At 48.0% G+C, this 25,772-nt stretch overlaps 1 protein-coding gene across 1 annotated transcript in view; it reads right to left on the bottom strand.

Moving 5' to 3' along the window:
- Nucleotides 1–17,324, bottom strand: part of ADAM23 (ADAM metallopeptidase domain 23) — a 1,183,145-nt gene extending 1,165,821 nt beyond the window's left edge. The window contains exons 1-2 of the mRNA XM_030210005.1: nt 17,254–17,324; nt 16,058–16,266 (exon numbers count right to left, since the gene is read on the bottom strand). Coding sequence (XP_030065865.1) covers nt 16,058–16,213 — 156 coding nt within the window. The 5' untranslated portion in view covers nt 16,214–16,266; nt 17,254–17,324. The remainder of the gene's footprint in view (nt 1–16,057; nt 16,267–17,253) is intronic.
- Between the last annotated feature and the right edge of the window lie 8,448 nt (nt 17,325–25,772).

Raw genomic sequence — 25,772 nt, forward strand, 5'->3', positions numbered from 1 at the left:
TGTGGCTAGTTTTTCCTTCTGGGTTCTCTTTTGCAGACAGATATGGGAACAAGGAAAGGATTCCGATTTCTGGATCAAGTTGCAGTTATTTCGAAGTTCTTATTTGGTTCTCTGTTTCTCATAGTGAGGATGGTTTCTGGTTGTTATTGGTTTCATATTTTTTGGCCTTGGCAAATGCTTACGAATGACATACTGACTTAGGAAGGAGCTGGCCGTCTGGCATCACTGCCTTTAGTTTATCTCTATCTCTACCTGCTAGTAGGGTCATCCGAGAGGCAATGCTCTTCCAGCCCTTAAGCAAGGTGGGTCTGTTGTCCCATGGCATACCACTTCAGATGGTTTCAGATAAGGTCAGAGATGATATACCAAAAAGAGAAGATACTTACCTGTCGCAGGTATTCTCAGAGTACAGCAGGCTTCACATTCTCACAAGTGGGTAGATTATCTGCGTTGCTCGGGAATTTGCATACTAGCCAGCAAAGAATTTTGAGCGCCTTCTGGGCGCATGCCACGCCTCACACCACGCATGCCCAGGGTGCCTTCCCACCCGCAGCATAATCGCGTTTCCTCAGTTCTATAAAACAACATAAAATTGAATTAAAAAGTATTGAGGACAACTCCAAGGGGAGGTGGGCGGGATTGTGAGAATGTGAAGCCTGCTGTCCTCGGAGAATATCTGCTACAGGTAAGTATCTTCGCTTTCTATGAGGACAATTAGGCTTACCATTCTCACACTTGGGGAATCCCTAAAATCCAGGCTCACCCAAAACAGTGGTCAATTGGGCCTCACAACAGCAAGGACTTAAATGCATATTAACCTGAAACTACATACAACTAGAGGAGATGCAGCCTGGAACAGAATAAAACAAGCCTAGGAGGGTGGAGTTGGAATCTAGACCCCAAACAGATTCTGCAATACTGTCTGCCCAAACCGACTGTCCCATCGGGTATCCTGCTCAAGGCAGTAGAGAGATGTGAATGTGTGGATTGAAGACCACGTCGCAGCCTTGCAAATCTCTCAATGACTTCAAGTGGGCTACCGACGCAGCCATGGCTCTGACATTATGAGCCATGACATGACCCTCCAAAGTCAGCCCAGCTTGGACCTAAGTGAAGGAAATGCAATCTGCTAGCCAACTGGAAATGGTGCGTTTACCAATGGCAACTAACAATTGGGCGGACTGTCTGAAGGGCTTCATCCGCTCCATATAAAAGGCCAATGCTCTCTTGCACTCCAAGGTGTGCAAGCTGCTTTCACAGGATGGGCTTGAGGACGGGAAAAGAATGTTGGCAAGACAATCGACTGGTTCAGATGGAACTCCGACACCACCAGACTCTGTTGTGATGAAACTTAGTATAAGGTGCATCCACTACTAAGGTCTGAAGCTCACTGACTCCATGAGCTGAAGTAACAGCCACTAAGAAAATGACCTTCCAGGTCAAGTACTTCAGATGGCAGAAATTCAGTGGCTCAAAAGGAGCTTTCATTGGTTGGGTGAGAACGACGTTGAGATCCCATGACACTGGCGGAGGTCTGACAGGGGGCTTTGACAAAAGCAAACTTCTCATGAAACAAACAATTAAAGGCTGTCCAGAGATAGCACTTATCAGCGTGTAGAGTGCGAGCCTAATTGAACTAAGGTGAACCCTTACAGAGTTGGTCTTGAGACCAGACTCTGGTAAATGTAGAAGGTATTCAAGCAGGGTCTGTGTAGGACAAGAAAGGCAAATCTCCTCCATTTAAAAGAATAACACCTCTTAGTGGAATCTTTCCTGGAAACTAACAAGACCCGGGAGACACCCTCTGAAAGACCCAAGGAAGCGAATTCTAGGATCTCAACATCCAGGCCATGAGAGCCAGAGACTGGAGGTTGGGATGTAGAAATGACCCCTCATTCTGTGTGATGAGGGTCGGAAAACAATATCCATGGTTCTTCGGAAGGCAATTCTAGAAGAAGAGGACTGTCTGGATTAGAATAATTTGATGGGACAGCCGATCCAGAGCCAGGAGATTGATCTGAAGATTTGTTTCCTGGAGGGACCAAGCTCCTTGAGTGTGAAGCCTATCGACGTGAGCTCCCCACCCCAGGACAGATGCACCCATCATCAGCAATGTTTGCAGCTGAGGAATTTGGAATGGTAGTCCCAAGGTCAAACTGGACAGAACTATCCACCACTGAAGCTCCGGGGACACTTAGATGACATCTTCTAGACTTTATGTGGCTTGATACCACTGAGAAACCAGGGTCCATTGAGCAGATCGCATGTGTAGACGAGCCATGGGTGTAACATACACTGTGGAAGACATGTGGCCCAACAATCTCAACATCTGCCGAGCTGTGACCTTCTGAATGTCCAAACCTTGGACGAAAGGGAGAGGTTGTCCTATTACTACTACTAATCATTTCTATAGCACTACTAGACGTACGCAGTGCTGTACACTTGAACATGAAGAGACAGTCCCTGCTTGACAGAGCTTACATCTAATTAGGACAAACAGATGAGGGAATATTAAAGCGAGGATAATAAAATAAGGGTTGTGAACAAGCGAATAAGGGTTAGGAGTTAAAAGCAGCATCAAAAAGGTGGGCTTTTAGCTTAGATTTGAAGGCGGCCAGAGATGGAGCTTGACGTACCGGCTCAGGAAGTCTATTCCAGGCATATGGTGCAGCAAGATAAAATGAGTTAGCGGTGGAGGAGAAAGGTGCAGATAAGAGAGATTTACCCAGTGAACGGAGTTCCCAGGGAGGAATGTAGGGAGAAATGAGGATGGAGAGGTACTGAGGAGCTGCAGAGTGAATGCACTTATAGGTCAATAAGAGGAGTTTGAACTGTATGCGGACACGGATAGGAAGCCAGTGAAGTGAATTGAAGAGAGGGCTAATATGAGCATAACGACACTGGCGGAATACTAGTCGTGCAGCAGAATTTTGAACAGATTGAAGAGGAGAGAGACGGCTAAGTGGGAGACCTGTGAGAAGCAAGTTGCAATAGTCTAAGCGAGAGGTGATAAGAGTGTGGATGAGGGTTCTGGTAGTGTGCTCAGAAAGGAAAGGGCGAATTTTGGTGATATTATAGAGAAAAACGACAGGTTTTAGCAGTCTGCTGAATATGTGCAGAGAAGGAGAGGGAGGAGTCGAAGATAACCCCAAGGTTATGAGCTGATGAGACAGGAAGGATGAGTGTTATCCACAGAAATAAAGAATGGGGGAGGAGGAGAGGTTGGTTTAGAGGGAAAGATAAGAAGCTCAGTCTTGGTCATGTTTAGTTTCAGATGGCGCTGAGACATCCAGGCAGCAATGTCAGACAGGCAGGCTGATACTTTGGCCTGGATTTCGGCTGAGATTTCTGGTGTGGAGAGGTAGATCATGGAGTCATCAATGTAAAGATGATACTGAAAACCATGGGATGAGATCAGTGTACCAAGGGAAGAAGTATAGATGGAGAAAAGAAGAGGTCCCAGGACAGATCCCTGAGGTACACCAACTGACAGCGGGATAGAAGTAGAGGAGGATCCACTAGAGTATACACAAAGGTACGTTGGACGAGATAAGAAGAAAACCAGGAAAGAACAGAGCCCTGAAAACCAAGTGAGGACAGCGTATCAAGGAGTAGGCTGTGATCAACAGTGTCAAAAGCAGCAAATAGATTGAGAAGGATGAGGATAGAATAGAAACTTTTGGATCTGGCCAGGAACAGATCATTGAAGACTTTAGAATGCGCTGTTTCAGTTGAATGAAGGGGGCAAAAGCCAGAATGAAGTGCATCAAGAATAGCTTGAGATGAAAACGTCAAGGCAACGGCGGTGAACAGCACGTTCAAGTATCTTGGATAGGAAAGGGAGGAGGGAGATGGGGCGATAGTTGGAAGTACAGGTAGGGTCCTATGAAGGTTTTTTAAGGAGTGGTGTGACTACGGCATGTTTGAAGGCATCAGGAACAGTCGCAGTGGACAGTGAAAGATTGAGGATATGACAGATAAAAGGGATGACAGTAGGAGAGATAGTGTTAAGTAGATGGGTGGGAATAGGATCAGAGGAACAGGTAGTTAGTTTCGAGGAGGAAATAAGATGTGTAGTTTCCTCTTCAGTGATTTCAGAAAAGGAGGCAGGGGTTGGAGAGTTGAGAGAATGGACTAAGGGAAGGAGATGTGGAGGTGACCTGGTTGAGAATTCAAGTTTAATCTTCTGAACCTTATCATGGAAGTACTCGGCCAGAGTATGGGGGGGAGGAAGTGAAGGCACTTTGAGGAGAGAGTTCAGTGCGGCAAAGAGACGTCGAGGGTTTGAGCCAAGAGAATTTGTCAACTGGATGTAATAGTCCTGTTTGGCAAGTAAAAGGGCAGACTGGAAGGAGGTCAGCAAGAATTTGAAATGTATGAAGTCAGCATGGGCACGGGATTTCAGCCAAAGGCATTCGGCAGAGCGAGCAAAGGAACGTAGGTAGCATATTCTAGAGGTCAGCCAAGGCTGGGGTTTGGTATGTTTTACAGAAAGGGGAATGGGAGGAGCGAGAGTATCCAGAGCAGAGGAGAGAATAGTATTATAGGAAGAGACAGCCTCATTGACAGACTTGGATAACAGTGGTAGAGAAGAGATTTTAAACACTGGAGAACAGAGTAGAAAGGTCAATAGCCTGAAGATTCCTAAATGTATTGGTTAAGATTGGATGGGACTGGGGAGGAGGGTGTTTAAGTGTGAATGTTATCAGATGATGGTCAGAGAGGGGAAGAGTTGAGGCACAGAAACTGGAGAGTGAGCAGTTTGAGAAGAAAATAAGATCAAGACAGTGGCCGTTCTGGTGAGTGGGGGCAGTAGAGCACAGTTGAAGATTGAAAGAGGATGTTAAAGCAAAAAACTGAGAAGCATAAGAGTCTGAGGGATCATTAGCATGAATGTTAAAATCCCCAAGAATGAGGGAAGGAGATGAAGGTTCAAGAAAGAAGGAAAGCCAGGCATCAAAGTCAGTGAGAAAAGAAGAAAGGGACTTATCAGGGGGTCGATAAATGACTGGTATTCGGAGAGGCAGAGGAGCAAATATATGGATTGAGTGGACTTCGAAGGAAGAAAAACCTTGAGACTGAGGTGGTAGAAGAGGTTGAGATCTACAAGAGGACAAACGTAGTAGCCCGACACCACCTCCGCGGCCAACTGGGCAAGGAGTATGGGAGAAAAGAACCTCCATGGCATAGGGCCGCGACTGAAGCAGAGTCTTCAGGGTAAAGCCAGGTTTCAGTTAGGGCAAGCAGATGGAGAGTACGAGAGATAAAGAGGCCTCCGCTCTAGGTGCCCAGCGCTCCCACCAGGTGCTGTGGAGGACTTGCAGCCCTTCTGCATTTCCTCACAGCTGTATCCGGGGTGACTCCAGTTCCACCCCGACCTTCCCAGGGCCTTCTCTCCAAGTGCCCAGAGTTCCCAGGTGCTTTTTGGCTAGGATCAGGCGACCCTCAGGGGGAGGAATGCTGGCTTCGGCCTAACCCCTGGTAAGCCTTTCCTCAGCTGAGAGGTACCCACCTCTACCACCGGCTGCCTTTCAGGTGCTGTGGAGGACTTGCAGCTCATCTGCATATCCTTACAGCCTTCTCCGGGGTGACACCCAGGTCCACCCCGATCCACTCAGGGCCTCCGCTCTAGGTGCCCAGCGCTCCCACCAGGTGCTGTGGAGGACTTGCAGCCCTTCTGCATTTCCTCACAGCTGTATCCGGGGTGACTCCAGTTCCACCCCGACCTTCCCAGGGCCTTCTCTCCAAGTGCCCAGAGTTCCCAGGTGCTTTTTGGCTAGGATCAGGCGACCCTCAGGGGGAGGAATGCTGGCTTCGGCCTAACCCCTGGTAAGCCTTTCCTCAGCTGAGAGGTACCCACCTCTACCACCGGCTGCCTTTCAGGTGCTGTGGAGGACTTGCAGCTCATCTGCATATCCTTACAGCCTTCTCCGGGGTGACACCCAGGTCCACCCCGATCCACTCAGGGCCTCCGCTCTAGGTGCCCAGCGCTCCCACCAGGTGCTGTGGAGGACTTGCAGCCCTTCTGCATTTCCTCACAGCTGTATCCGGGGTGACTCCAGTTCCACCCCGACCTTCCCAGGGCCTTCTCTCCAAGTGCCCAGAGTTCCCAGGTGCTTTTTGGCTAGGATCAGGCGACCCTCAGGGGGAGGAATGCTGGCTTCGGCCTAACCCCTGGTAAGCCTTTCCTCAGCTGAGAGGTACCCACCTCTACCACCGGCTGCCTTTCAGGTGCTGTGGAGGACTTGCAGCTCATCTGCATATCCTTACAGCCTTCTCCGGGGTGACACCCAGGTCCACCCCGATCCACTCAGGGCCTCCGCTCTAGGTGCCGCGCGCCTAACGGCGCGCGGGGCATTTTTCTCTTTGTATCTAATCTTTTTCCAGTTGCTAAAGTACCTTAATCGTTTATGGCCCCTATTCACATTCTCTTCCTAGCTCTGTCCCTTCCTAATCTTTTCCCTCACCCCCTACCTCTCTCCGCTACAGGAACTCACTTCCCATCCATTGACTTCATCACCTCACCTTCTCTCCTACCCTCTTCCTCCTTTTTGGCTTTTAATCTCCGTCTCTTTCTTCCCTCCATTTTGCCTTCCCCATTCCACCTAAATACCTCTCGCCTTCGACGCCTTCGTGGCCACACCTCTCCTACTCTCCTCCGCTCTCTTTTACTCCTTCTCTTACTCTCAGCTGGTGACATCAATCCCAATCCTGGCCCTCCTCACCAACTATTATCCAAACTCTACAGATCTCACCGTGACCTCTCTAACCTCATCTCTATTCCTCTACTCCCCTCCTCTTCTCTGCCCTTCTCTTGCGCCCTATGGAATGCCCGCTCTATCTGTAACAAACTCCCCTATATCCAGGACCTCTTTATCTCGCGTCACCTCCATCTGCTCGCCATAACAGAAACCTGGCTCTGCCCTGATGACTCTGCTTCAGTCGCAGCCCTGTGCCATGGCGGTTATCTATTTTCACATACTCCTCGCCCTGCTGGCCGTGGGGGCGGTGTTGGACTACTTCTCTCTCCCTCCTCCAGATTTCAACCCCTTCTTCCACCTCAATCTCACTGTTTTTCCTCCTTTGAAGTCCACTCTATCCGCCTTTTCTCTCCTCTGCCTCTTCGAATAGCGGTCATTTATCGTCCCCCTGATAAGTCCCTTTCATCCTTTCTCAGTGACTTTGATGCCTGGCTTGCCTTCTTCCATGATCCTTCCTCCCCCTCTCTCATCCTTGGTGACTTTAATATTCCTGCTAATGATCCTTCCAACTCTTACATTTCCAAGTTACTCGCTTTAACGTCGTCCTTTAATCTCCAACTATGCTCCACCTCCCCCACTCATCAAAATGGTCACTGTCTTGATCTCATCTTCTCCTCCAACTGTTCACCCTCTAGTTTCCTTGCCTCCGATCTTCCCCTCTCTGATCACCATCTTATAACTTTCACACTTAAATCTCCTCCCTCCCAGTCCCGTCCTATCCTATCTAATTTATCTAGGAATCTTCACGACATTGACCCTTCATCTCTATCCTCCCATGTTTCAAACCTCCTCTCTACTGTGGCACCATCCACGTCTGTCAACGAGGCTGTTTCTTCTTACAACAATACTCTATCCTCTGCCTTAGACACTCTTGCACCTTTGATGACCCGCCCTGTAAGGCGTACAAAACCCCAACCTTGGCTGACTTCTAATATCCGCTACCTACGTTCCTGTACCCGCTCCGCCGAACGCCTCTGGCGGAAATCTCGGGCCCTTGCTGATTTCTTACACTTTAAGTTCATGCTGACCTCCTTCCAATCTGCTCTTTTACGTGCCAAACAGGATTATTATATCCAACTGACCAACTCTCTTGGCTCTAATCCTCGACTTCTCTTCACCACATTGAACTCTCTCCTCAAGGTGCCCCCTCCCCCAACTCCCCCTTCACTATCTCCTCAGACCCTTGCTGAATTCTTTCACAACAAGGTTCAAAAGATAAACCTTGCTTTCTCTACCTCACCAGCTCTCCCTCCACTAGTCCGTTCCCCTCTCTCTCCTTCCCCTCATTCCCTTTCCTCCTTTCCTGAAGTTACTATTGAGGAAACTACACTTCTCCTTTCTTCCTCAAAATGTACCACCTGTTCCTCTGATCCCATTCCCACCCACCTTCTTAATGCCATCTCTCCTACTCTTATTCCTTTTATCTGTCACATTCTCAACCTCTCACTTTCCACTGCGACTGTCCCTGCTGCCTTTAAACATGCTGTGGTCACACCTCTCCTTAAGAAGCCTTCACTTGACCCTACTTGTCCCTCTAATTACCGACCCATCTCCCTCCTTCCTTTTCTCTCCAAATTACTTGAGCGTGCTGTTCACCGCCGCTGCCTTGATTTTCTCTCCTCACATGCTATTCTTGACCCATTACAATCTGGTTTTCGCCCTCTCCACTCAACCGAAACTGCGCTTACTAAAGTCTCCAATGACCTATTACTGGCTAAATCCAGAGGTCAATATTCCATCCTCATTCTTCTTGATCTTTCCGCTGCTTTTGACACTGTCGATCACAGCATACTTCTCGATACCCTGTCCTCACTTGGATTCCAGGGCTCTGTCCTTTCCTGGTTCTCTTCCTACCTCTCCCTCCGCACCTTTAGTGTTCACTCTGGTGGATCCTCTTCTACTTCTATCCCTCTGCCTGTCGGCGTACCCCAGGGTTCTGTTCTTGGTCCCCTCCTCTTTTCTATCTACACTTCTTCCCTTGGTTCATTAATCTCATCCCATGGCTTTTCCTACCACCTCTATGCTGATGACTCCCAAATCTACCTTTCTACCCCTGATATCTCACCTTGCATCCAAACCAAAGTTTCAGCGTGCTTGTCTGACATTGCTGCCTGGATGTCTCAACGCCACCTGAAATTAAATATGACCAAAACCGAGCTTCTCATTTTCCCCCCCAAACCCACCTCCCCGCTCCCCCCATTTTCTATTTCTGTTGATGGCTCTCTCATTCTCCCTGTCTCCTCAGCTCGAAACCTTGGGGTCATCTTTGACTCTTCTCTCTCCTTCTCTGCTCATATCCAGCAGACCGCCAAGACCTGTCGTTTCTTTCTTTACAACATCCGTAAAATCCGCCCCTTTCTTTCCGAGCACTCTACCAAAACCCTCATCCACACCCTTGTCACCTCTCGTTTAGACTACTGCAATCTGCTTCTTGCTGGCCTCCCACTTAGTCACCTCTCCCCTCTCCAGTCAGTTCAAAACTCTGCTGCCCGTCTCATCTTCCGCCAGGGTCGCTTTACTCATACTACCCCTCTCCTCAAGACCCTTCACTGGCTCCCTATCCGTTTTCACATCCTGTTCAAACTTCTTCTACTAACCTATAAATGTACTCACTCTGCTGCTCCCCAGTATCTCTCCACACTCGTCCTTCCCTACACCCCTTCCCGTGCACTCCGCTCCATGGATAAATCCTTCTTATCTGTTCCCTTCTCCACTACTGCCAACTCCAGACTTCGCGCCTTCTGTCTCGCTGCACCCTACCGCCTGGAATAAACTTCCTGAGCCCCTACGTCTTGCCCCATCCTTGGCCACCTTTAAATCTAGACTGAAAACCCACCTCTTTGACATTGCTTTTGACTCGTAACCACTTGTAACCACTCGCCTCCACCTACCCCCTCCTCTCTTCCTTCCCGTTCACATTAATTGATTTGATTTGCTTACTTTATTTATTTTTTGTCTATTAGATTGTAAGCTCTTTGAGCAGGGACTGTCTTTCTTCTATGTTTGTACAGCGCTGCGTATGCCTTGTAGCGCTATAGAAATGCTAAATAGTAGTAGTAGTAGTAGTAGTCATGGATGTAGGAAAGTTTGTTACAGACAGAGCGGGCATTCCACAGAGCGCAAGAGAAAGGCAGGGAACAAGGGGGTAGGAGAGGAACAGAAATTAGATTGAAGATATCACGGTGTGACCTGCACAAATAGGATGAGAGCTGATGTGGAGGACCAGGATTGGGATTAATGTCCCCAGCAGAGAGCAGGAGAAGGAGCAAGAGTACGGAGAAGAGTAGGAGCGGTATCACAGCGACGAAGGTGAGATGTACTCAGATAGAAAGGAGATGGATGAATGGAAGGAAGGAAATGTTGAAGGTTGAGAGATGAGAAAAAGATGGTGAGAAGATGAATACAGAGGGTGGACAATGTGTTCCATCAGTGTACAGTGGTTTCAGATGGAGAAACAGATTAGGAAGGGACAGTACCAAGAAGAAAAAGTGTACTAGAGCCATAAGTAGTAACTGGGAGAAAAATAAATGCAAAGAGAAAAATGACGGCGCGCGGCACCTAGAGTGGAGGCCTTGAGTGGATCGGAATGGACCTGGGAGTCACCCCAGAGAAGGCTGTAAAGGATATGCAGATGAGCTGCAAGTCCTCCACAGCACCTGAAAGGCAGCCGGTGGTAGAGCTGGGCACCTCTCAGCCGAGGAAAGGCTTACCAGGGGTTAGGCCAAACCAGCATTCCTCCCCCTGAGGGTTGTCTGATCCTAGCCAAAAAGCACCTGGAAACCCTGAGCACCTGGAGCGAGGGCCCTGGCAAGATCATGGTGGACCTGGGAGTCACCCCGGATACAGCTATGAGGAAATGCACCTGGTGGGAGCGCTGGGAGATGTCCGGCAATCTCGGAAAAGCGGCGAAATCGATTTAATGGAAAGCTGCTTTTTTGACAGCATCGCCCTCTTTCCCGTCGCCTCACCGGCGAAGGTTCAAAGGGGCGTGTCACCGGTGAAGCGAAGGCGGGACATGGGCGGACATGGGCGTGGCTACCAGATGGCCGGCTTTCGCGGATAATGGAAAAATAAAAGCGGCGTTAAGCAGTATTTCACCGGGTTTACTTGGTCCTTTTACTTTCACGACCAAGCCTCAAAAAGGTGCCCCAACTGACCAGATGACCACTGGTGGGAATGGGGGATGACCTCCCCGTAGTCCCCCAGTGGTCACCAACCCCCTCCCACATGAAAAAAATAAAAATAAAGCACTTTTTTGGCAGCCTCAAATGTCATACCCAGGTCCCTGACAGCAGTATGCAAGTCCCTGGAACAGTTTTTAATGGGTGCAGTGCACTTCAGGCAAGCAGACCCAGGTCCATCCCTCCCCCCCTACCTGTTACACTTGTGGTGCTAAGTGTTGAGCCCCCCCAACACCCACTGTACCCACATGTAGATGCCCCCATTCACCCATAAGGTCTATGGTAATGGTGTAGAGTTGTGGGGCGTGGGGTTGAGGGGGATTTGGGGGGCTCAGCACCCAAGGTAAGGGAGCTATGCACCTGGGAGCTTTTTTTGTATTTTTTAAACATTTTAGAAGTGCCCCCTAGGGTGCCCTGGCATGTGAGGAGGACCAGTGCATTACAAATGCTGGCTCCTCCCACGACCAAATGCCTTGGATTTCACCGGGTTTGAGATCGCCGGCATTTTTTTCCATTATCGCTGAAAAACAAAACAGGCCATCTCAAACCCAGTGAACTCTGGCATTTGGCCAGGCTAAACCGTATTATCAAAAAAAAAAAAAAAAGATGGCCGGCCATCTTTTTCGATAATACGGTTCTGGCCAGCTGTTGCACCGCCGCCAAAATAGATCGCCGGCATGTTCGATTATACCCCTCTATGTTACTATGTATAAGCTCATCTCTCTCATGTATGAAAGAGAAAGAATATGACAATAGTCTGAATCATATTTTAAACAAAATCCATCAGGCAACAAGCATAATTTCTTACACAACAAGAGAAAAAGCTTCCCACACATCACAATGCGTTCTGCTGGCTACCTTGTTTTTACATGTACAAAGAAGCTTCAAGAGTAAATTTTAGAAGCTTGAGGTGCCGTGTGCACATATGGATAAAAGACTTCTGCATGCAAGAAAAGCATACACATATAAATAGATTTTACTTACTACACAGAGAGCGAGCAAGATGGCAAATACAGGGTTTTAATAACTCCTTGAGTGAATTCTTTCAAAAAAGCAGTAAATATAAATAATAACTTAAAAGGTGGTATGTTTGGGGAGTGGTTTGGAAGTTCCTTTGAAGTATTGAGGGGGTCCTTTTACTAAGGTGTGCTAAGGGATATAGCTCATGTTTAATGCAATGCAGCCCACTGTATAACCATGGGCTGATTGGCACTTAAACGCACACTAATTTGTTAGTATGCGCTAAATTGACATTTATACCTGCTCTAAGAGATACATAATTCCCAAATAATTTGTTTTTGGGATCATGAACTTAAGAGGACTGCTCGAGGTAAATGTGTTTATCTCTGATGCTGAATGCCACCTCTCTTAGGACAAAGTCTGACTTTAAGGATGACATTAGCTTTTCTTATACATACAAAGTTACAAAACCCACCACATATCTGTCAGCAGAGCAGCACATCCACATATATGTAGAATAATCCCCATACTTGCATCTATTTGCTGGCATTTATCTATATGTAAACAATAGGTGAACCCAACTGAGGCATTTTCCATGGAGAAGCATGAATAGGTCTTTGCACCTAATACTAGAGTGCAGAAAAAAAAAAGTTTTATTTGGTTTTATTCAACTAGCTAGCTTATGAAGGTATATGCTTTTCTCCTGTTAAAGTTAACAGGAATTCTTGCATCCAAAACATTTCCCCTTCTAATATAGGATTCAATAAGATCTCATTAATTTGTGCTATTACGTTTTTAGGTTCTAACCAACATAGATTGTAATATCCCCTGGATATGACTTTTCTTTGAAATGTGAAGAAATATGCTAGCCCTTGCTCTCAGTAAAATACAGGCCAATGGCTCATAATAAGAGCTAGGCTTCTTAAAATCAGAATCATCTCTGATACAAAAGAGCTAGCTTGTAGAAATCAGGGACCACCTTTGACACACACAGTTACATTTCACTGTAGCAACTGCTGAACTGGCAAGGGAGGGCGCATTTGTTCTTGTCTACAATCCTAGGACTGGCACCTACAAGACGTCATGAGCAAGAGTTGCTATGGTTGTGTAGAGATAGTACTGGGTCAGCTGCACCCCGGGTGAGAACATCCAAAGGAGGGGGCTAGGGGAGAGTTTGGGGAACATGCAAAGCCATCTAATAAGATGCGCTCTGAGCATATTTTTTTATTTATTTATTTGTTACTTATATCCCACATTTTCCCACACATGCAGGCGCAATGTGGCTTACAGAGAATTAAATAAGAGTACAATCTTAACAGCTTAGGCAAGCATAAAGAAATACACAGGAGGGAAGAAACTAACAAAGTGAACTAAGTAGGGAAGGGACAAGGGATGCTTTAATCAACATGGTAAATTGAGGGGTAAGTCTTAGCAAAGAGGAATGTCTTTAATAACTTCTTAAAAAGGGCATGGTCCACTTGGGTTTTAAGGTGACGAGGTAACGTGTTCCAGTATTTGGGACTCCAATAACGGAAAGACGAGGCGAAGATTTTCTTATACTTGACTCCCTTACAATTCGGAAAATGGAGATGGAGATATCTTGTTTATAGTTAGAGTTTGAGAATATGTGAAGTCATTTTGATCAACTGATAAGGTCCAAGAACCCTGGTGACAAAGCTAGGGTCCATTGAAATGAATAGGGTCAGAATTGTATATAAGGAGCAGTTTGAGGGGTATTAAATCAGACAGAAGAAGAAGAGAGCAGAAGACTCCAGAAGGTCAGAGAGAGAGAGAGGACATGTCGTGGACTGCTGTTCAAACCATATGAATACCTGTTTTGCCTGTACTGCTATTGATAAGATTGAAATAAACTATCTTCTTATATCCCAGCGAGTCCTTCTGATTATGGAGTTCGTTAATTCTTGGACTGTGCAAGAGCAGTCTGGGGGAGTATGAGATCAGAATAGGTGGTGGGAACACGCAAATTTATATACAAATGTGTGCATTTCTAAAATGGTTATGTGCATAGTGCCATGTTTCTATGCTGCCATATATACATTTTATAAAAAGGCTTAGCACTTGTAAATCCTTTTAGAAAAAAACAAGAAACTTGTCATGTAGGTGGCTAACACACATTTAGGCATGTACAAATGTATCCTCCTTGTCAATCAGAATGATGCATTCTCCAAATAGAATCCAATTCAAACAACTTGGGTTCAGGGAGATACATGATATACAATCCCAAATCAACTAATCTGGTTGCTAAACTGTCCCCAATGTATATCTCCACTGACCAGAATCATATGTGCCGATCCTACATATTTTAATAGGTTAAACCACAACCCTTTTACTTTGGGAAAGTAGGGACAGGAGAGAGAGGCAACTTCATCACAATTGAAGTCACTATGACTTATATAAGCAACTGCATCCCTACATTGACTTCTCTTCCAACCCTGCACAGCACCATAGTTTGTCAGAATAATTTCTAACTTTAAAGATCCTGTGTTTCAAAAGTAAAGAAGCAACTAAAGTTACTAGCATGCCCATTACTAGCATTGGCATGTGGCAACATAGTAGCATATTATTAGTAACTAGGTCTCATTGCATAAAATGGGACTCATGGTAAAATAATGTGCACTAATGTAATAGCACACTTTAGTAACTCTAGCCCATAGGAAGTGAGGGAGACCTATTGCCCTGAAAACGTTTGCACACACTTCAATAGCCAAGCACAAGTTTCAGAGAAGCCCAAACATTTTTAGAAATAAAGATCACCACTAAACCCAGGGGCTTATTAAAGAGCATTTCTTGAGCAGAGATGTAAGAATGATCAGAAATGGAAAAACAACTCAACACTACTTTAGATACAAACGTATTTCACAGTTAGAAATGTGGAGAACTCCTCCAAGCCATTTAAAATAAAAAGCTCCCAGGGCAGACAAATGGATCCACTCAAAGATTTTAACCCAAGTAGTGGCAAAATAGAAGAGTAAATATCTAGAAAATTTAGATTTTAAACAATAAGTATCTAAGGGTCTGACCCAAAAACAGAGGAAAAGGCCTTGAGAAGCCCCCAGCAAGTCATAGACCTCGGGGGCTGGGCTTCATCATCGGCCAGAAAAACCTCTGTATAAAACCTCTCTCTGGTTTTATAAAACGTTATCTTCTGTTCTTTAATTCTTTTACTATCTCACTTTTTATTTTTTCAATTTTTAATTTTTATCCTTCTGTATACCACTTTAGTACACCAAATTAAACATCAGATATTACTTAGCTTTATCTGATGTTCCATCATACAGATCAGTGCAGCATATAAATCAGTTCAACATGCCAACCACGACCAACGATGGCCGTCGTTTTGATGACCTGCCTCAGGGTACGGTGGTCCATGTTTATAACGTTTTATAAAACCAGAGAGAAGTTTTATACAGAGGTTTTTCTGGCCGATGATGAAGAAGCCCAGCCCCCGAGGTCTATGACTTGCTGGGGGCTTCTCGAGGCCTTTTCCTCTGTTTTTGGGTCAGACCCTTAGATACTTATTGTTTAAAATCTCCTAAATTTTCTAGATTGTTATAGACTTGGCTAAGGAGATTTCCTCGATACATGCTATAGCTCTGAAAATAGAGTAAACTCATCAAAACTTCAGGTCCAAGCCTAAGCCTAATCATTTAAGAGGCCTACTCATTTAAGTTGCACGTTATTACTTGCACTGTATTCCCTTTGTAAAGGAGAACCCACTCAGCAGCTGTAATCAGGTTTAGATAGGTTTTTAAATTATTTGTAACACAAACAAATTATAAATACCTCCTATTTTTGTTTGTGGTTATTACAAAGATCTGCTTGGCATATTTCCCCAAAGCACTGCAAAGCCACTTCCCAGTGCAAGTATCTTATTTTGCTATACCAAGCTACCTTACATACTGTAACTGTGGGCTTGTAGTTTAGAACTCATCACTTCTGGGATTTAATCAGTGGTAATTTACAATAGTTTAAAAGTACTGTATTAATTTATTCCCTGCCCACTCTAAAATTTGGCACAGCTTCATATGTCCTGCAGTCCTGAATAAATACTTACAACCAATCTTTCCTGGAGGAATTAATGAACAACTTTTATGGAATCCCTGCTTCTAAAATTTTCTTCAATCTCCATCATACCTTATTATGCTTGCGCTGGTCTCTTGTCCTAGTGTCCAACACAAGGTATGGCCTCTCTGAATCCATGTTGATATAGTAGACTAGCCTTGAAGGCAGTATGATTTCTTTTTGGATGGCATGGTTATGACTGCTGCTACTGCCCCTCTGTTTAAACATAGTGTTGTTCAGTTTTCCAACTACATCTCCTGCGGTCTCATTCCAATTCCAAGCTAAAGAGGAGTGCAGAGAAAAAGCTGTATGTCAACCACTCAAAAGCAGAAATAGTATGAACTACAAGCATTGATCTGATTTCAACTCTAAATATTTTCTTTATATAGTTGTACTTAATAGCAAGGTAAATTTATCTATGTACTTTAAAGTGTTAAAATGGAGCATGGACTGTTTTTATGAATGATAGTTTAAAACAAACCCACATATTTTCCACATCCTGCAAACATTCAACATTCAGAGCACAAAGTACTCTCAGAAACTAAAAAATAGCCCAGATATCCTTAAAAAAAAAACCTGAACCTGTGAACAGTTAGCCTCTCTTTACATGATCTTAAGAGTCTAGGACACCAAGCTCACTGCTTCTCAGCTAGGTATTCCAGATGCTTCCTACTACAACAGGATTCCACTTCAATTGATAAAGAATGGATCTGTAGCAGTATCTAATAATCACAGCTTCTTTAAAAAGATCCGCATGTAACCCTCTTCACTTTATCAAAGTGTCAGAAAAAAGCAAACGCTGCAGAAAAAATGGGTTGTTTTTTTTTTTTTTTTTGCAATAACAAATCCAAGTACTACTGCCGCAGACCTTCACTGCACATAACCCATGTATTTTTTTCTTCATAAAACATCCAAGTATCTGCATTCCCTTTGCAATAATTTTCCTGCTGGTTCAGGCTCTGCATTTTAAATATATACATATTCACCATTCGAGTTGGACGTTGATGTAAAAAGCGTTATATAGCCAACTACAGAAAGACTGCAAGAGAAATGCAGAATTCTTAAACGTACATGAAAAAGCATCCTTGAACAAAATCAAGCACCAGCTATGCATCAAAATAAAATATACAGTTCATCTGTTGAAATACATATTCCATGAAGATGATTGACAATACATGTGTACAGCAGTGTAAACTATATATTAAGGATAGTGATTTAAACAGCTAAATGGTGTAAAGGAAAAGTCGGGGGCACAGAAAAGGACCCACCGCTAACGGCAGCAGCCGCACAAGAGTGAGAACAGGTGAGCAGAAGCAGCAGACGGTACAGGAGGCGCAGCAGAGGGGGACAGGCAGGGAGGCTCCCCGACAGGAGCCCAGGAGGACGCGGCTGCCGCAGGGACCTGCCAGCCGGCTCCATGGTTCATCGCTCCCGGCCGTGGCACGCAAGGGTGGGGATGTCGGCTCTCTCCGTCTCGTAGTTCCCCCCCAGTCGGAGGGAAAGGAAGAGAAGGGCGAAATCGAAAGGAGACAGGTGAAGACGCTCTCTTTTCGTTCCTCGCTATCCGCGCTGCAGAGCTGAGGCTTCCCACACTGTCCTCATGCTACCGTCCCTTTTTCCCTCCGGTCCCCGTTGTTTCTTCCTTCTTTCCCTGCGTCCCTGCACCCCTCGGGTTATCTCGGTCGCATGGGGGCTACCTTCCTGCTCTCGATGCCACGACGCCTCAGGGAAGTCAGGGACCGTTCAGCATCCTCCACCTGCGCCACCCGACTGCGCCCCTTCACCGGCTGTGTTGGGTCACTCTCGCACGAGTACCTCCCCTTATAGTGTCGCGCGCACCCTTCCACTCCCCAAGGGCTAATGGTGCCGAAGGGCGGGGGTGTCAGGTGTCCTGTCCGTGCCGCGAGCAAAAGTCAGCGCTCCGGCTCTCCTCGTGTGTCGTTGCTGCAGTTTTGCTGCTGCTCTGGATGAGGGGAGAAGCCTGTGCGCATGTGCATTTGTTCACACGAACATCCCTATGACGCATCCAGCTTCCAGAGACTTTCTGAACGAAATAAGAGGGTGGAGCAGTTTAAACGGGTAAAGCCGCACAGTGTGATAGTAGTACAGGTCAGTGGAGGTGCAAAAGGTTTGCAAACAACGTATCTACATTAAAATAAAATAAAAATGTCATCGAATAAGAAGTACAATGAGCATCTGCAGCCTCCGTGTAATCTGCACCTTAGGGTGGGTTGAAAACTGCAGTAAAATTGAAGGATTTGAATTCATCGTTCTTCTAAATTTAAAACTGGCCCAAGAGCTTATTACATCACTAAATAAAATCGTTATTTAATATTAGCTTTTTGCCACCATTAGAATGTGCTTTCATACAGTGCAATTTATTAAAATCTAATTACAAATGTATGCTTACATCAGATACAGTAGTTTGATATAAAGCGAATGCTACATACCTGTAGAAGGTATTCTCCGAGGACAGCAGGCTGATTGTTCTCACTGATGGGTGACGTCCACGGCAGCCCCTCCAATCGGAAACTTCACTAGCAAAGTCCTTTGCTAGTCCTCGCGCGCCCGCGCGCACCGCGCATGCGCGGCCGTCTTCCCGCCCGAAACCGGCTCGAGCCAGCCAGTCCAGTATGTAGCAAGACAATACACTTCAAGGGAAGACACAACTCCAAAGGGGAGGCGGGCGGGTTTGTGAGAACAATCAGCCTGCTGTCCTCGGAGAATACCTTCTACAGGTATGTAGCATTCGCTTTCCTCCGAGGACAAGCAGGCTGCTTGTTCTCACTGATGGGGTATCCCTAGCCCCCAGGCTCACTCAAAACAACAACCATGGTCAATTGGGCCTCGCAACGGCGAGGACATAACTGAGATTGACCTAAAAAAATTACCAACTAACTGAGAGTGTAGCCTGGAACAGAACAAACAGGGCCCTCGGGGGGTGGAGTTGGATCCTAAAGCCCAAACAGGTTCTGAAGAACTGACTGCCCGAACCGACTGTCGCGTCGGGTGTCCTGCTGCAGGCAGTAATGAGATGTGAATGTGTGGACAGATGACCACGTCGCAGCTTTGCAAATTTCTTCAATGGAGGCTGACTTCAAGTGGGCTACCGACGCAGCCATGGCTCGAACATTATGAGCCGTGACATGACCCTCAAGAGCCAGCCCCGCCTGGGCGTAAGTGAAGGAAATGCAATCTGCTAGCCAATTGGATATGGTGCGTTTTCCTACAGCCACTCCCCTCCTATTGGGATCAAAAGAAACAAACAATTGGGCGGACTGTCTGTGGGGCTGTGTCCGCTCCAGATAGAAGGCCAATGCTCTCTTGCAGTCCAATGTGTGCAGCTGACGCTCAGCAGGGCAGGAATGAGGACGGGGAAAGAATGTTGGCAAGACAATTGACTGGTTCAGATGGAACTCCGACACGACCTTTGGCAGAAACTTAGGGTGAGTGCGGAGGACTACTCTGTTGTGATGAAATTTGGTGTAAGGGGCCTGGGCTACCAGGGCCTGAAGCTCACTGACTCTACGAGCCGAAGTAACTGCCACCAAGAAAATGACCTTCCAGGTCAAGTACTTCGGATGGCAGGAATTCAGTGGCTCAAAAGGAGGTTTCATCAGCTGGGTGAGAACGACATTGAGATCCCATGACACTGTAGGAGGCTTGACAGGGGGCTTTGACAAAAGCAAACCTCTCATGAAGCGAACAACTAAAGGCTGTCCTGAGATCGGCTTACCTTCCACACGGTAATGGTATGCACTAATCGCACTGAGGTGAACCCTTACGGAGTTGGTCTTGAGACCAGACTCAGACAAGTGCAGAAGGTAATCAAGCAGGGTCTGTGTAGGACAAGAGCGAGGATCTAAGGCCTTGCTGTCACACCAGACGGCAAACCTCCTCCAATGGAAGAAGTAACTCCTCTTAGTGGAATCTTTCCTGGAAGCAAGCAAGATGCGGGAGACACCCTCTGACAGACCCAAAGAGGCAAAGTCTACGCCCTCAACATCCAGGCCGTAAGAGCCAGCGACTGGAGGTTGGGATGCAGAAGCGCCCCTTCGTCCTGTGTGATGAGGGTCGGAAAACAGTCCAATCTCCACGGTTCTTCGGAGGACAACTCCAGAAGAAGAGGGAACCAGATCTGACGCGGCCAAAAGGGAGCAATCAGAATCATGGTGCCTCGGTCTTGCTTGAGTTTCAACAAAGTCTTCCCCACCAGAGGGATGGGAGGATAAGCATACAGCAGGCCCTCCCCCCAATCCAGGAGGAAGGCATCCGATGCCAGTCTGCCGTGGGCCTGAAGCCTGGAACAGAACTGAGGGACTTTGTGGTTCACTCGAGATGCGAAGAGATCTACCAAGGGGGTGCCCCACGCTTGGAAGAGCTGGCGCACCACTCGGGAGTTGAGCAACCACTCGTGAGGTTGCATAATCCTGCTCAACCTGTCGGCCAGACTGTTGTTTACGCCTGCCAGATATGTGGCTTGGAGCACCATGCCTTGATGGCGAGCCCAGAGCCACATGCTGACGGCTTCCTGACACAGGGGGCGAGATCCGGTGCCCCCCTGCTTGTTGACATAGTACATGGCAACCTGGTTGTCTGTCTGAATTTGGATAATTTGGTGGGACAGCCGATCTCTGAAAGCCTTCAGAGTGTTCCAGATCGCTCGTAACTCCAGAAGATTGATCTGCAGATCGCGTTCCTGGAGGGACCAGCTTCCTTGGGTGTGGAGCCCATCGACATGAGCCCCCCATCCCAGGAGGGACGCATCCGTGGTCAGCACTTTTTGTGGCTGAGGAATTTGGAAGGGACGTCCCAGAGTCAAATTGGAGCAAATCGTCCACCAATACAGGGAGTCGAGAAAACTCGTGGACAGGTGGATCACGTCCTCTAGACCTCCGGCGGCCTGATACCACTGAGAGGCCAGGGTCCATTGAGCAGATCTCATGTGAAGGCGGGCCATGGGAGTCACATGAACTGTGGAGGCCATGTGGCCCAGCAATCTCAACATCTGCCGAGCTGTGATCTGCTGGGACGCTCGCACCCGCGAGACGAGGGACAACAAGTTGTTGGCTCTCGTCTCTGGGAGATAGGCGCGAGCCGTCCGAGAATCCAGCAGAGCTCCTATGAATTCGAGTCTCTGCGCTGGGAGAAGGTGGGACTTTGGATAATTTATCACAAACCCCAGTAGTTCCAGTAGGCGAATAGTCATCCGCATGGACTGCAGGGCTCCTGCCTCTGATGTGTTCTTCACCAGCCAATCATCGAGATATGGGAACACGTGCACCCCCAGCCTGCGGAGTGCCGTTGCTACCACAGCTAGGCACTTTGTGAACACCCTGGGCGCAGAGGCGAGCCCAAAGGGTAGCACACAGTACTGGAAGTGGCGTGTGCCCACCTGAAATCGCAGATACTGTCTGTGAGCTGGCAGTATCGGGATGTGCGTGTAGGCATCCTTCAAGTCCAGAGAGCATAGCCAATCGTTTTGCTGAATCATGGGGAGAAGGGTGCCCAGGGAAAGCATCCTGAACTTTTCTTTTTCGAGATATTTGTTCAGGGCCCTTAGGTCTAGGATGGGACGCATCCCCCCTGTTTTCTTTTCCACAAGGAAGTACCTGGAATAGAATCCCAGCCCTTCTTGCCCGGATGGCACGGGCTCGACCGCATTGGCGCTGAGAAGGGCGGAGAGTTCCTCTGCAAGTACCTTCTTGTGTTGGAAGCTGTAAGACTGAGCTCCCGGTGGACAATTTGGAGGTTTTGATGTCAAATTGAGGGTGTATCCCTGCCGGACTATTTGCAGAACCCACTGATCGGAGGTTATGAGAGGCCACCTTTGGTGAAAAGCTTTCAACCTCCCTCCGACTGGCAGGTCGCCCGGCAAGGACACTTGGATGTCGGCTATGTTCTGCTGGAGCCAGTCAAAAGCTCGTCCCTTGCTTTTGCTGGGGAGCCGCGGGGCCTTGCTGAGTCGCACGCTGCTGACGAGAGCGAGCGCGCTGGGGCTTAGCCTGGGCCGCAGGCTGTCGGGAAGGAGGATTGTACCTACGCTTGCCAGAAGAGTAGGGAACAGTCTTCCTTCCCCCGAAAAATCGTCTACCTGTAGAGGTAGAGGCTGAAGGCTGCCGGCGGGCGAATTTGTCGAATGCGGTGTCCCGCTGGTGGAGAGACTCTACCACCTGTTCAACTTTTTCGCCAAAAATATTGTCCGCACGGCAAGGCGAGTCCGCAATCCGCTGCTGGAGTCTATTCTCCAGGTCGGCGGCACGCAGCCATGAGAGCCTGCGCATCACCACACCTTGAGCAGCGGCCCTGGACGCAACATCAAAAGTGTCATAAACTCCTCTGGCCAGGAATTTTCTGCACGCCTTCAGCTGCCTGACCACCTCCTGAAAAGGCTTGGCTTGCTCGGGGGGGAGAGCATCAACCAAGCCCGCCAACTGCCGCACATTGTTCCGCATGTGTATGCTCGTGTAGAGCTGGTAAGACTGAATCTTGGACACGAGCATAGAGGAATGGTAGGCCTTCCTCCCAAAGGAGTCTAAGGTTCTAGCGTCCTTGCCCGGGGGCGCCGAAGCTTGTTCCCTAGAACTCTTAGCCTTCTTTAGGGCCAAATCCACAACTCCAGAGTCATGAGGCAACTGAGTGCGCATCAGCTCTGGGTCCCCATGGATCCGGTACTGGGACTCGATCTTCTTGGGAATGTGGGGATTAGTTAAGGGTTTTGTCCAGTTCGCAAGCAATGTCTTTTTTAGGACATGGTGCAAGGGAACAGTGGACGCTTCCTTAGGTGGAGAAGGATAGTCCAGGAGCTCAAACATTTCAGCCCTGGGCTCGTCCTCCACAACCACCGGGAAGGGGATGGCCGTAGACATCTCCCGGACAAAGGAAGCGAAAGACAGGCTCTCAGGAGGAGAAAGCTGCCTTTCAGGAGAGGGAGTGGGATCAGACGGAAGACCCTCAGACTCCTCGTCAGAGAAATATCTGGGGTCTTCCTCTTCCTCCCACGAGGCCTCACCCTCGGTGTCAGACACAAGTTCCCGAACCTGTGTCTGCAACCTCGCCCTGCTCGACTCAGTGGAACCACGTCCACGACGGGGGCGTCGAGAGGAAGACTCCCTCGCCCGCATCGGCGAAGCTCCCTCCGCCGACGTAGTCGGGGAGCCCTCCTGGGAGGTGGCCGCGGTCGGCACCGCACGCGGTACCGACGTCGGGGACCTCAACCTGGGCGATGGGCCAGCCGGCGCCACGCTCGACGGTACCGGAGGCGCAAGCACCGCCGGTACCGGAGGGGTAGGGCGCAACAGCTCTCCCAGAATCTCTGGGAGAACGGCCCGGAGGCTCTCGTTCAGAGTGGCTGCAGAAAAAGGCTGAGAGGTCGATGCAGGCGTCGACGTCAGAACCTGTTCCGGGCGAGGAGGCTGTTCCGGGCTGTCCAGAGTGGAGCGCATCGACACCTCTTGAACAGAGGGTGAGCGGTCCTCTCGGTGCCGATGCCTGCTGGGTGCCGAATCCCTCGGCGACCCAGAGCTCTCGGTGCCGACACGGGGAGGAGACCGGTGTCGATGCTTCTTCGATTTCTTCCGAAGCATGTCACCGGAGCTCCCCGGCACCGACGAGGAGGACGTAGAATCCATCCGTCGCTTCCTCGGGGCCGAGACCGAAGAGGGTCGATCTCGGGGGGGCTGTACCGCAGGAGCCCTCAGGGTAGGAGGAGACCCACCCGAGGGCTCACCGCCACCAGCAGGGGAATGGACAGCCCTCACCTGCACTCCACTCGATGCACCACCGTCCGACGACATCAGGAGACGAGGTCCCGGTACCACCGACGTCGATGCAGCTATCCGATGTCTCGGCGCCGATGCAGAGGCCCGATGCCTCAATTCACTCGATGCAAGGGCGGCCGAGGAAGATGGTCTGGACGCTGACGACGTCGATGCACTCGAAGATCCCGGTGCCGATGCCGACGAAGAGCCCGAGAACAGCACGTTCCACTGGGCTAGTCTCGCTACCTGAGTCCGCCTTTGAAGCAGGGAACACAGACTGCAGTTCTGAGGGCGGTGCTCAGCCCCCAGACACTGAAGACACGACGAGTGTCGATCAGTGAGCGAGATAACCCGGGCGCACTGGGTGCACTTCTTGAAGCCGCTGGAAGGCTTCGATGTCATGGGCGGAAAAATCACGCCGGCGAAATCAAAAGCCGAAATGGCGAAAATTGAAGCACCAAAATTTAGAGGGAGAAAAATCTCGACCGAGGCCGAAAAAGGCCTACCCCGACGACGAAAGAAAACTTATCGGGGCAAAAAGCTGGAAGTACGGGGAGGATTGACACGAAACCCGGGGAGGGTTTCCGGAGCACTTCCCGCACTAGAAGAAAGCTTTTCCGAAGAAAAAACACGCTCAAAAAAACTTTGGACGCGCGAGGTCGACTTTCCGGGGCTCGACACGGCGAAAAAACGACCGTACCGAGTGCGGACAAAAGAAGACTGGCCGGCTCGAGCCGGTTTCGGGCGGGAAGACGGCCGCGCATGCGCGGTGCGCGCGGGCGCGCGAGGACTAGCAAAGGACTTTGCTAGTGAAGTTTCCGATTGGAGGGGCTGCCGTGGACGTCACCCATCAGTGAGAACAAGCAGCCTGCTTGTCCTCGGAGAATGTAATGATTTCTCATTTAACACAGAGCCGAATTTACTAAGCCTTTATTTCTCCCATTCTGAGTCTATGGCAAACCAGGCCCTTAATTTCCTAATACTATAGAAGTTGTCATAGTAATTATTTTTTATTAAGAATATAAGGGTCCTTTTACTAAAGTTGTGTTAGTGCAGCAAAAATAGCCTAATGTGGAATGCACTAAAGCGTCACACATTAATTTTGGGATGTGCGCAGAGCAGTAAATATTTTGGGGAATTTTTTTTAGGTGGAGGTGCAAAAATGGGTATTAAGAAAACCATATCACAACTTTCCTTAACTTATAATCAACTAGATCCAATACTATCGGTTAAAAAAATCTTCTTTAGAAATACAAATTATGTGAAAAAGCAATATTTTTACACATTTCTCACAAATCCCTACTCTTTTTCTTTGATCCTTTTATTGCATTTTCATCTACAGTCTCTCACAACACTCTTCCAGCCTTTTTAGCATATTTTCACCCTCTCCATCATTTTCGTTAACCCTCTGTTCTCCTAAGAGCATTATATTCTCTGAATAGGATGGGGGACATAAAGACATTTTCTTTTAAATTGCTGTTTCAATCAGTCTCTGTGTTTGCCCTCTGACACATGGGATTACACAACATCCTAATCCCACTAGGACTCCTGCCACCATTATCAGAGATGTAAACAGACATATTGCAATATTCTTCCATTTTCCAAACCATGTATCTAACCGTCCTGTTAAATAAGTATCATAAAGCTCCGACGCATGATACCAATCACTACCACTGAGTATACAAGCATCTTTGAATGCTTAGACCCGAAACCTGGGGAATATCCAGCAGACCGATCATGGACCAACTTTGACTTGATTTCAGTGGATGAACTCACACACTGGCTCGGAAAATACACCAATTCTCAATGCAAACTTGACATCTGCCCGATAAGCCTATTAAAAGCTGCCCCCAAACAATTCAAAAAAGACCTCATGAACCAAGTAAATTACAGACTCCTAAATGGTCTCTTCCCTACGGACAAAGGAAATATCCTTCTCACAGCACTGCCAAAAGATGCCAAGAAAAGCACAATGGACCTAACAAACTACTGACCAGTCGCTTCTATCCCGCTCATAACAAAACTGA

The sequence above is a fragment of the Microcaecilia unicolor genome, chromosome 7 (genome assembly GCF_901765095.1).
Source record: "Microcaecilia unicolor chromosome 7, aMicUni1.1, whole genome shotgun sequence".
Taxonomy (NCBI): domain Eukaryota; kingdom Metazoa; phylum Chordata; class Amphibia; order Gymnophiona; family Siphonopidae; genus Microcaecilia; species Microcaecilia unicolor.